General features: G+C 45.9%; 2 protein-coding genes across 2 annotated transcripts in view; one reads left to right on the forward strand and one right to left on the reverse strand.

Moving 5' to 3' along the window:
- Positions 1–12,195, forward strand: part of LOC135375471 (endothelin-converting enzyme 2-like) — a 180,373-nt gene that overhangs the window by 103,039 nt on the left and 65,139 nt on the right. The gene's annotated exons all lie outside the window — the stretch shown is intronic.
- Positions 5,956–12,125, reverse strand: LOC135375434 (uncharacterized). Its single transcript, XM_064608130.1, has 6 exons — positions 11,990–12,125; positions 11,261–11,487; positions 9,861–10,035; positions 7,928–8,062; positions 7,750–7,859; positions 5,956–6,312 (listed from the first exon to the last, which is right to left on the reverse strand). The coding sequence occupies exons 1-6, from the start codon at positions 12,072–12,074 to the stop codon at positions 6,070–6,072; spliced, it is 975 nt and encodes a 324-aa protein (XP_064464200.1). The 5' UTR covers positions 12,075–12,125; the 3' UTR covers positions 5,956–6,069.

The raw sequence follows: 12,195 nt of genomic DNA on the forward strand, positions 1-12,195 counted from the left end.
GCACCGTTCTTTATGCAATCTCGTACACTTTGAGCAAAAAAGGAGCCGTCTTAGCCCTTTTGGGGGCAAGATGCATTGCAAAAACGTTTAGTACCATCCGGCCAAAATTCATGGAAGTATATGCACAGTTTGCGGCTATTTCAGTGCTGGGGAATAAATTTCAGGGTCACCCGAAAGAAAACTGGGAGCAATTGCAATTTCGAGGATTACAAAGTATAATTTGTCTTCAAATTTACAATTTTTTTTCTTGGAGTGCATAAACTGTACTCGCTTGTAGTTCCACTTAAAGGTTACGTTACTTTCAACAGCAGTGTTTTGGAGGCCTTGACGTGAACGCGTTTTATGTGTGTTTGTTGTGTTTATCATAATATAGGAACCTCAACGTATGCTTTTGAAAACTGCATTGCGGGCGTGCTCATGTACCGTAGCGGTGGGGGGGGGGGGGGGCTATGTTTATTAAAGTACAGGATGTTTATTAAAGTAAAGTAAAGTATATGTACCGCCTGTAGCGGGACCTTGTCGTGCGACCATGTATTGAACAAATTGAATAGTAACAGTTGAAGTAAAAGGCACCAGCAGTAGGAACATGTATCACTGATCTCCGGAATGAGAGATCACCCAGGCAAGGCCCAGAGCAGGGTTCACTGCTGTCGTTGCGCAATATGTACGCTATTTGATGTCAAATTTCTTTATAATTCTCCTGGAAGACTCAGGATCACCTCGTAATGAGATCTTAAGAAAGTAAAAAGTAAGGACAGAACTTGCTACGCTTTACGTTACCTTTTCAGAGTCCTTTAGCGGTCAAGGCGTGATGGTGAACAACAAGCCTTCAGTGGGAATTTTCCACTCATTCCGTTGTTTACACTTCCTACGTTCCCAAATCTTCGACAAAGTGCTCGCGACTTGTTAAAGATAATTGGGGGGGGATATGTCGATAATGCATAATTGTCCTAGTTCGTAATGTGTGACTTGTAACGTGCACGATGTCGAGGTATCCCCTCACCGTAACGACACGAGGTGCGGACTTCCGTTGTAGGGCTATACGGCTGCATGGTGTGGCCAAAGCATGTGACGTGCCCGTTATAATTTTCGACACCGCAGTGCTAGGGGTTGAAACGCTACTGTCTAGCGCACGTACAAACCACCCTAAGCACCGGAACATTGAGTAATCTTATAGCTGGGGTTAATATGTCATTGGCCTAATGCGGTATGACCCACTGACGTTTGATTACCATGTGATTGTCCCTGTACAACTTCACGGGACCCTCACGTTTTCTGTGCTTTTGTCTTGTTCATCATTTTGCTTTACTGATAACATTGTTCGCTCTTTTAGCTCAAAGACGTGCACTATAGATTATATTGTCTAGTCTCATTGAACAATTTCGTGAAGAGGCTGTTATTTTCCGACGTACACACACAACTACATTCGGTATATGTGTTGGGGCAGATAAGGTACGGAAGACGTGGCTACAAATCACAAATGCACGCGACAGAGGGACCGTCGAGTGTTTGTCGTTTCCTATTCGAGTGCAAATGCTCTTCCCGGTGACAACATGCCACGGTTATAAAAGGAAATGTGCTCTGAACGTTTCAGTAGAAGCATTACGTTGACACAGTTGACATTAGCGTGAATGTATTAATATTATCTGCCATTGATGTTACTGATGCATTTTGCTACAGAGACCCTCAGAATACTGAAAATAAACAATTACAAATTTTAAATAAATTCGTGCTTGTGTAACTCTAACTGTCCTTGGCCGGTTCGGAATACAGTGCGCCATATTTTGCCTGTTTTCTAAAGAATTACGAGTAAGCTTCTAACTAGCACCCTTCATGTAGGGATAAGCTTCTGCGTCAGAAAACCGAGAGATAACAGGGTGAGACCGACTTAGTCAGAGAAATCTTCTTCTAGTAGAGCTCTGTTTGCAAGCAAATGACGTCATACTCTTCGACAGCGCCACCAATTTGGTAGAGTTGAACTACGCTCGAAGCTATAGGGGCGGGCAAAGTAGTGCCCGAAAGCCACGGTCTTGAGGGGATTACGATGGTCAGTGAAAGGGACGCGACCTTCGGTCCTACTTTTCTTTCAGTGGGAGGCAGCGAACAAGTACTCATTCGTGGAACCCAGCCCTCCCGTTCTGATTTGTTTCAGTTTCAGTCTGTCTACCAACGTCATGACGACGTTTTCCGGGTAGAGGTCTGTTTTTCCTCTCACACGCAGTGACCGTGATCCACGAAGGGAGACTGGCCAAGGCTATACAGGACTATGTAGAGTGGATATATTATAGGTGAATGAACTATATAAAATGTATATGTCCCTAAGATTAAGCAAAAATTAAGTATACGATGTGTGTCAGCAAAATAAGGAGACTGCTCGTGTGGCGTTTGATCTGGCAACATTGGGGACTCCTCCTGCGCGACACTCTACGGGTATACATCCTGTTTACGTTCACTTCGAATTTCAACGCTCCACCGTTTCCACGTGTGCATCAGGTAGCTGGACCTCTGTATAGATAGTGCTTCACGAAAATGGAGCAAAAAAAATTACAAAAAACAAAAGTACGAACAACGTTGTGCAATCAAATTTTGCGTTAGGCTCGGTGAAAATGCGGCTCCGACTTTTGAGAAGGTGAAGAGAGCCTATGGGGTAATGCGTTATCACGAGCTCAGGCAATCAGGATGCACAGAGCCTTTCTAAGGGCCGAGAAAATGTGACGGAGGAATCCCGCTGCGGAAGGCCTCCCACTTCAAAAAATGACGAAAACGTGGATAGCGTGAGAACCCTTGTGCGACCGTCGAATAACATTCAGAGTGATCAGAGACGAGTTGAATTTAAACCGCTTCACCGTTCACGACAGTTTAACGCAAGAATTGAGCCATGCTGAAAATGTGAAACGGACGTGTCCGTCGAGAGTGATCCGAATTTTCTCAAACATACGATAATGGGTGACGAAACAATGGTGTTTTCGAGTCCGTGTGACTGTTTCTTTCCCCGAAATTCAAAAACCCATATCAAGGGACCATTTCGGAACCGTCGCGAACATTCAGAAACCGGTGACGGAAGCAAGTGATGGCGATACCGGTTGAGGACTTCCTGCGCTGCTACAGCAACGTCTGCACAAGTTTGCGGCTTCGGATGGGAACTATACACTCTAAGAAAAAAAGGAGTACTTTTACTCCTTTGGGGGACTAAATGCATTGCCACAAAAAATAATCCCTTTCGGGAGTAAATGCACGGGAGTAAATGAATGTCACAGAGTGGAGGCTACATTTCACGCGCTGTTGTAAGAGTCCCAAGTACACAATTCGCATGCATGCATGAAAATACTTTGAAGCAAACCGTCAACCGTGATATATCGAGTGATATAAAATCTTGCACCATACTAGGGCAAAATTTGTGAATAAAGATCCGCTAACAGTTTCTTACACTGTGTGGCTGGAAAATTGCTCCGTTGTCTGAGTTATACAGCCTTATGTCGTTCAAATTGACCAAGGGTACATATTTACGTAGGCTGTTGCATTCGGAACACCATTCGCGAAGTTTAGTGACAATTTGCAGTCCTGGGGAGTAAATGTCGGGACTAAATGTCGGGTTAGGGGACTAAAATGGGGAGTAATTGTATACTAGGGGAGTAGAAGCTGCAATTACTCCCCGTTTTACTCCTTTTTTTCTTAGAGTGTACCTTGAAGTGAATAACCTCGAATTGTAACTTTCTTGAAAATATAAAGGGTTACAAACATAGGCACATTACTTTTCTCCCACCTCGTATGTATAGTGATGTACGTGGGCGTATGACGTATGAGCATACCAGGAACCGCTGCCGGAAGGAATGCGAGAGAGAGAGAGAAATCAATTCTGGGTTGGCAACCGAACCGGCTGAGCAGACGCTGTGACACTCTGATCCATGGAGGAAAGTATCCTAAGGGGAACACGCATCGCAGAGCAATGAGAGAGAAGTGACGTGAAACGTCACACGTCATTCTGCGCACGAAACTAATGGAAACTCACAGATGCTGGGCACCGCCATTTGCTACAAGCAAACGTGGGGGTCGATGAGGAGCGAGCGTTGGTCAACACGGCGCAAATATTTGCAACAGCAATGTTATGCGGGTGAGGGCATAGAACTCTCATAATAACTAGAAACTAAGCTGGAGGAGAGGGGCATCTCCACAAGTGAGCCGCCACGGTAGGCCGATCATATGTTAGCGACAGTATCGCATACAAGCTCCGTGCGCTTCTCGCATGTCGCAGTACAATGCTTAAACAGTACACAGTGTTCGTTCTTTGCGAGATTGCAAGCAATCCAAGCTCACACGATCATAACAGACACAACGAACGCACTTCACACACAGCGTGGCACACGGAGCTCAGCCGAAGGAAGGAAGCCGACATGGATTGGATTGGATACCAGGGTGCCGAAGCGGGCTGACGTTCACGCGTGGAAAGGCCGAAGCCGTATCGATCATGGCGCCTTCCAGACTTCCATGCTGGGAGGAGGTATCGCCACCGTACAAGTCCTTTGCTCTCCCCCATTACTCTATCTCCCAGCTTTACTTCTAGCCTCTCTCCTTATGATTTCGATGGGTGAGGGTTCGTGCGAGGAGGTTTCCTGCTCGTAACACAGCGACGGGCGAACTTCCGACTTCTCTCAGCATTACGTCACTCAGTCTCCTTAGCGTTCTTCCTTGCTCTTTCCCGTCGACAAAATGCATGTGTTTGTACTTTTCTCTTGCATAGTACTTGTGGTAGGGGTTGATGTGGCATTCATTTTGTGAACGAGAGGCTGCCTCCTCTCGCTGAATGCAGGGTACAGAGTTGCTCCAATGCACAGATGCGCTACGACATGAACTGTGCGAAGTCACAGGCACGCGGTACGAGTGTATACATAGGCGTGAAATGCTCAAATGGGGGAATAATCGTCCAGTATACAGGGTGCTCAAAATTAAGCTTTCATGAGCGCTACGCAAACACAGCGATGACAGGAAACCGGATGATAACTTTGCGCTACTTGTGTAAGAAACAGGTGCTGCTAATTATATAGCACCGGTTCCTTACTCAAGGAACTGAAAAATAGCACCAGTTTTCTTTTGTTCGCCTATTTATAAAGTGATAGTGAAAGCTTCATTTTGAACACCCTGTATACATATACGTTTACCGACAGGATGTCGGCTTTTGAAAACCGCACCTAGGTGGCTCTCACAGCTTTACTCTAAACAATATGTGAAGGATAAAAAAACATCCTGTCCTGTATATACGTTTTTTGTTGTTATCTTCACGTCTTTCATGAAAAGCTACGAAGACAGCATATATGCCGTTGTTTGATGTTGGCATACAAACGGCTCGACGGCCATCCACTCGGGGGGGGGGGGGGGGTATGTAACTAGTAAATGCTAATTACGTAGGTGCTTTCATTAAAAAAGTGAGATAGCAGTAATTCTGAAACGTGCACGTGCATTTAAATATCTATCGACGAATATTCGTATTCAAATGAACCGAAACCGTAACCGCGCGTTTCAGCAGCGTATGGTCGTCGTCGGCTTATCTGGGATGCATGGCATGAAAACGTTGCACGTGCCGCAGGGTAGCACGATGGTCCAAAACGGTTGTTTGGGCCAGCATATCGGCCAATTCCAATAATATCCGTCGCTCCAAAGATCATCCCCCCCCTCTGAAACTTGGAATGAGTGCAGTCCTTCCTGCGCGTGCGATCCGCGTGGTTTGTTTTGCCTCATTGGGGCGGGGGTAGGGCGTGCGGTAACGTTCGGTAGACGGCTCATTTCCATAGCCATATGCGGCGATCGATATTTCAACGCACTTGCTCGTTTCAAGATCTTTTTTTTTTCGAATACAAATGCTTTCAACGAGGACTGTCACCCATTCCGCCATGTCGGGGGACACGAGATTTATGCATAGCACAACCGACACCTGTCGCTTACTGAATTAAAAGACTGCAGTGCGATAACAGACTCGATATAATGTCATTACGCAACATAATCAACGTCCAAAAGAAACCAAACATCGAATTAATATGCTGCATGCGGTTTGTATAGCTTTCGTCGGCAGGACAATCACTGAGGGTGCATGGTTTCTTCCACCGCCTGCTCGGGAGACTTTGCACCCACGAGAGGGCTTCTGAATGGAATATCCCCCTCCGTGTGACTGCGCACGTCAGTTTGTAGCGGCCCCGTGGCTAAGAGCTCGCCCATCTCGGGAGCCTCGTAGCCCTCCACGGAGAAATCATGGCCGTCGGCTCCCTGCATTGCCTGCGTTATCGGCGGTGTCGCCATTCCCCACCGGTCGTCCTGGAACGCCTGTACAAACAAATTACAATTACAAATTACAAACAATTTGGACAAATTAATGTGTTCTGCTTTCTTTGGGCAGTGACACTTAGCACTCCCTAGAGGTGGAGCACTCCCTTCTTCATTGCCCTCACTACGAACCTTCCCGAACCACACTCTCCGAGTCTCTTCGTCAGCTGGACTCTCGCCCAATCCAGCCCAGCAACGCTCTGCGCTCAAAGCTCTTCTGACATTTCTGGACACCATCGGACTTCGATCGTTATTGTGAAGGGACTCGTTATTTTATTCCCCCCATTCCATCCAGCAATGGGGTAGAGTATCGCCTGTGGCGATGAAACTCCCCACTCTCCAACGTCGAAAAAAGTTGTTGTTGTTGTTGCCTAGAGGTGGGTGACCCCCTATACCCTGGGGTCCGTTTGCGCAATCAAGCCAGGGGGCTTAATCGCTTCATCGTCGTTACGGTCGTTACAAGCTAACTAGTGGCGGGAAATTCAAATAGGTGGGCACGTGACGCATTGCTCGTGACGCGTACCACGGCCTTCACGTATCGCGCGAAGAGCGCCGTGCACGTGTTTTAGCACGTGCCCACCTTTTTAAATTTCCCACCCGCCTTTTTGAATTTCCCGCCACTCGTTAGCTTGTAACGACCGTGACGACGATGAAGCGATTAAGCCCCCTGGTTAATAACACTACCATAATCATCATCATGATCATCATCTCTAACAAACATCCTTAGGGTAGCTTTGCGAAGAGCGAGCACCGTTTTACGAAGAATTCCCAACGCGCCAACTTCGCAATACGCTGGATTAAGCGCTGGTTATAATTGACTGCGAATTTTCTTCGAAATATTTTGCACGATTATTGTGAGCATCACCTGTACGCGTGTGACACCTATTGTTTGGCTTTGGTTTGGCTCCGCTCTTGCGCTTTAAGTGATCCGAAAATTTTCGCATCAATTAACCGTGTAACGTGATTGATTGCAGGCAATCGTGCTGGGCTTACAGCGTTATGAATCTCGCGTGCGTGGAGAACGAACATGAAAACTGTCAGATTGATGAGAATGAGATCCCCGTACACTTCGCGTGCGCGTTTGTGTGAGCACTCGGTAAAAAAAAAAAGAAAAAAAAAAGAAATCAGATGTGTGTATATAGCATCGTAGGCTTCAATGAGAAATACGTGTGTTTCACTCGCAAGGACGGACAACGCAGGTATGAGGAAAACGTTCTCATCGAAGAACCCTTAAACGGTAAAATGTCCACGTCCTCATAATGAAACAGCAGCAATAGACGACAACAAAGCTTAAGACAAATGACACCCGCATGTTGACATCGTCAACAACCCTTGTCGTCGTCTATTGCTGCAGTTTCATTATGAATATACGTATACGAACTCCTCCATTCAGTCCGTCGATCAAAATGTCTACGGTACAGTGTTGTACAAGCATACCTTCCTCTTCGACACAGCACTGCGCACGCAACAATAGAAGACCGAACACCAGGTCACCACGAAGTTGATCACAGCCAGAGAGAACAGGATCAGCGAGCTCTTAGGCATCACTAGAAAGAAGGACCGCGGTTTAGTCAGCGGTACGTCTACACGGTGTCTTGCCATTTTCTCTACTAACTGCACGCTGAAGTCCCAAAGTAGGTTTCGTCACTGTTGTCACCACAGTTATTGTTGCCGTCGCATTGATATCCGGAGAAGATGCACCGGTTGTTGTCACAGAGGAACTGAGATGGGCCGCATGTCCCTTCTTCGGCTAGGGACACGAAATGACACCAGATGTAATTTCAAATCAAAATAAAACTTTATTTTACTACCCCAAAGCGAAAAGCTGTTGGAAGCAAAAGCCACCTAATTTGAACCAATTACCTATTATGTTGCCTGCGGCCTTGCAGTAACGGCTGAACTGGCCTTTGCCCGCATGGCATAACATTCCGTTCAGCACTAACTGCCTTATTACTAAAGTGTCTCTGTGCGATATTAGGAACGAGGAAAATAACGTGCTGTTTTTCTTTGACAATCAATTTGAACAGGACAAGAACTACACGTCGTACGAGTCAGCACTGAGCGGATGTAACCGATCGTCCTTGAAAGACGTGGACGTTTGCCTTGTGCACCCTCTCTGTCAACAGCAGGATCCCGCCTGTGACCTCTCGTCAGACAATCACAGTAAATTCAAAAACACTCTTTCTGGGTAAAAAAAGGTGTTTTTAAGCAAATACACCTTTTTTAATTCCACAAAGTTAACGAAAACCCGCAAAAGAGGTGCTAAAAAAGGTGTATGAGAAAATACACTCTTTATTACACTAAGCGCTGTATCAAAAAGGGTGTTTTTGTGCGTTTACACCTGTCTTTACACCCTTCAAGTAACACTGGGGTATAACACTGGTGTTATAATACACCCTCTCTACTCTGGTGTTGAAATGGTGTTTTAATTCGTGAGAGAAAAATCACATTGGCTTGACAGCTCCGCTCATTAGATAATCACATTATAGACGATAGCTTGAGTTGAAAACACAGTATTTGACAGGGAGGGATGTGAGGAATCTCGCTGATATCTGACTCGTTGCAGGCGTACGTGTTAATTGCAAAGACACATTTTCGTCACCGTTACAGACGAGTTCTGCCGCACTAAGCTTAGCGAACGTACCCCAACAAACTCTATTTCAGAATATGATCAATCTGGTACGCCAATTTAGGCTTCCGCCTCGATGCCAATACACGCGAGGCTACCGAGGGTGCCCGGGCTTATTACTGGCATCGTCTGAAGATGGCAGCATCGTAACGCCGCTCATTCCACGACCACGGACGGCGTTATGATGTTGCGATCTTCACCTCTTCCCTTATGCATGCCCAACTGTTTTGCTTTCATTCGTTTTTTTTTTTTTGCTCTCTCACAATGTTGCTAGGACGATGAGGGTTGCCAGCAACGCGCTGCGTTGCGCTCCAGTTTAGGTTCTGCGGTGGAACCACTGCTGGAAGTGTGCTGTCTCCAGGGTGGCTGTTGCCATACAAGCAAAAACGTCGGACTGCATGGCTCGGCATGCTGCTGAGGGAGCTTTTATGAAGGATTTACTGTGTGGAACCAAGCCGACAAAGCTAGTTCTCAGCTAGCTAGCTAGCTGGTGAAGGTGCTGTGAGAACGTGGACTCATTTCCCATTTATAGCACTGGCAGCTGGCACACAACCAAGGGACTGCCGGGTGTGGGAATGCTTCCTGGCATTTTATTACACCCTTTCGAAAGGGTGTAAGAGTGTTAAACCCACTCCTAAAAGGGTGTTAAAGGGGAGCAAAAACAAAAAATACGCATTTTCAAGGAAAAGCACCCTTTCAAAGGGTGTTTTGCACAGAATACACCCTCTAAAAAGGGTGTTCCAGAACATACAGTGTAAAAAGTGGTGTGAGTTATAGGACAAGCCATTTACACCCATAAGGGCGTTTTTCAGTTTACAGTGTACTATGTGACTTCAGCTATATGTCGTGGCCTGTCATCTTATTGTCTAAGTACAACATTTTGCGAGATGAACCAACAAACAAGACTACAAAGGTTTACCTTCGGCATAGCTTGTAACGATGATGCGCAAAATGTTGCCGTCCACAAAATATGAAATTGGAGTTTTAGTGTAGAGCTGAATGGAAAGCGTATAGCTGGTTGTCCAGTGGATGGGGTTCTTCTTTGTTATCTCTCCACACTGTTCCTCGTCTTCAGTGAGGTACCTTGTTTTCGTCTGCGCAGGTTGCGTACCCATATTAGCCACATCGTGATATCTAGTAAAACTACTTATCCCATCGCAACGAACACCTTTTTACTATTCGCACCACGAACCGTACGGCGCCTTCACAATTGCCTACTTCGACTGTAATACTTGGAAGAAATATCCACTCGAACCGAGACAAACATCCAGTTGCCGATCATTTAAAAGTAAACTAAAAATACACACCTAAGTTATAACATATATAAGTAACAATTATGCTCCGAGTAACACTGTGCTCTGCTCCTCACCTTCTTGATAGAACATGTTGTTAAACAAAGTTACTGACTCCTATATTGCGATGTATTTTTTGTGGTCGGCCCGTACATTAATTTTGTCCACATGAGGGTTTCGTAATGTGCGACGTAATCTCGGAACACGGCTATTCGTATCTAGAGGGACCATGAAGAGATCGTCAAAACCTCTGTAGGTATATGTAATGCATTCTTGGACGCTAATACGTTCACCATGCAGAGTATGAACCAAGCATTGGTTAGTATAACGAAGATATTAACTAAAAACCACGGTAAAAAAAGGCGACTGCTGCGACACGACCGTTGTCGGCACGACTGAGAAACTAGATGCGACGTCAGAAGCAGGTGACGTTCCCCGCTGTCCAACTGTTGGTGACGGTTGGAAGTGTGAGATAAAAAAAATAAAAGAAAAAGAATGTGTGTCACATCCGGCTATATTGTCGAGGGTAACGTACTGCCTTGCTGAGATCAAGATCGCGGGTTCGATCCCGGCCGAGGGCGGTAGCAATGCGTGGGAGGTAAACATTGCTTCCAGCACCGTGTGTCGGAGATTTCCGGCGCACGTCAAAAGAATCCCAGGTGGTCCCAATACGCTCTGCAAGTAACCGAGCGTTCTGCGCATATCTCCTCTCCCGGTTACTCCACTCGGGAAGCCCCATTGGCTACGGCGGCGCCCTCCCTCTTCCCTCTCACTGCCTCCTCTCATGCGCAGAGACGCACTTGCATAGCGTATTATCCGCAGTCCTACCCTGCGGCACGTGCAACATGTCGCCGCACTGGGCATCATCGTCATTATTATTATTATTATTTTTTTTATTATTATTATTATTATTATTATTATTATTATTATTATTATTATATGTTATTGTCGAGGGTCACAGGAGGCAGGGCATTAAAGCAAAAATCTTATTCAATTTGCGAAAAACATGGTACGAGAGAGAACTTACGCGCACGAAGTCAATGCAAGACTTGTTGAACTGGCCTTGACGCAGGTTCATTTCTTCGATGGTAACAATGAGTCCCGTGCCTCCGGATCCAACGAGCTCGTATTCACACGTGTCCCTGCCTCTTCGATTGCGCCTCTGTGTTGCCCACACAATGGCCGAGGAGAACGGCATGCTGGTGTTCATTAGCGTAGTTTTCGTCCTCTCCGGCTCGGCGCAGTTCAATTGCACTGTCACAGAGCCGACATGTTAATGATATACCATTTATTTGCAAAAAAAGACGAAGAAAAACACCTCCGTAGGTCATGAAACATGCTGTCACCATTTCTACTTTCTATGTAAAGGATTGCACGCAATGTGAAGTGGACGGATTATTCATGCAATCTGAATTAGTTTGGTTTACCTTTCAAAAACATGATTTCTTTCTTTCTTTCTTGCGTTTAGTACAAAAAAAAAGCCATGAAATGGAATAATATAATAAAAAGCATATATGGTCGTCGTCATGCGATGCATTTGACGGCGATGTGCGGTAACACAAATCAAGTGCTACACGGCGTAAAGTAAGTAAAGTAAAGTAAGAGCGTAAGACATCTACGAGACAGCGTATTTCCATATGGTGAGTCCCTCAGTGTCAATAGGGTTCCGCGTGGAGCTAAGAAGTCGTGAGAGGTAATCGCATTGGCCCAGGTGCAGAGCGCTTGGGTCCCGAAAACATGTCAGGAATGAACTCACCCGTTGCGTATATATTTTGTCTCTTAGCAGCAAGAGCGCACCCAAGAAACTGCATTGCTAGAGCAAGAAGCAGTAGCACAGCCATGTTCCGAATGAAGCCGAATATAAGCAATAGAACCAGAACTACTTCGTCTCAAAAGCGTGGCACGCAACGCTACCACCTTCTTCTTCTTCGTCCCACGCAGAATGGCCATTAGCCCCAAGGG

Source organism: Ornithodoros turicata, unplaced genomic scaffold (assembly GCF_037126465.1).
Source record: "Ornithodoros turicata isolate Travis unplaced genomic scaffold, ASM3712646v1 ctg00000864.1, whole genome shotgun sequence".
NCBI lineage: Eukaryota > Metazoa > Arthropoda > Arachnida > Ixodida > Argasidae > Ornithodoros > Ornithodoros turicata.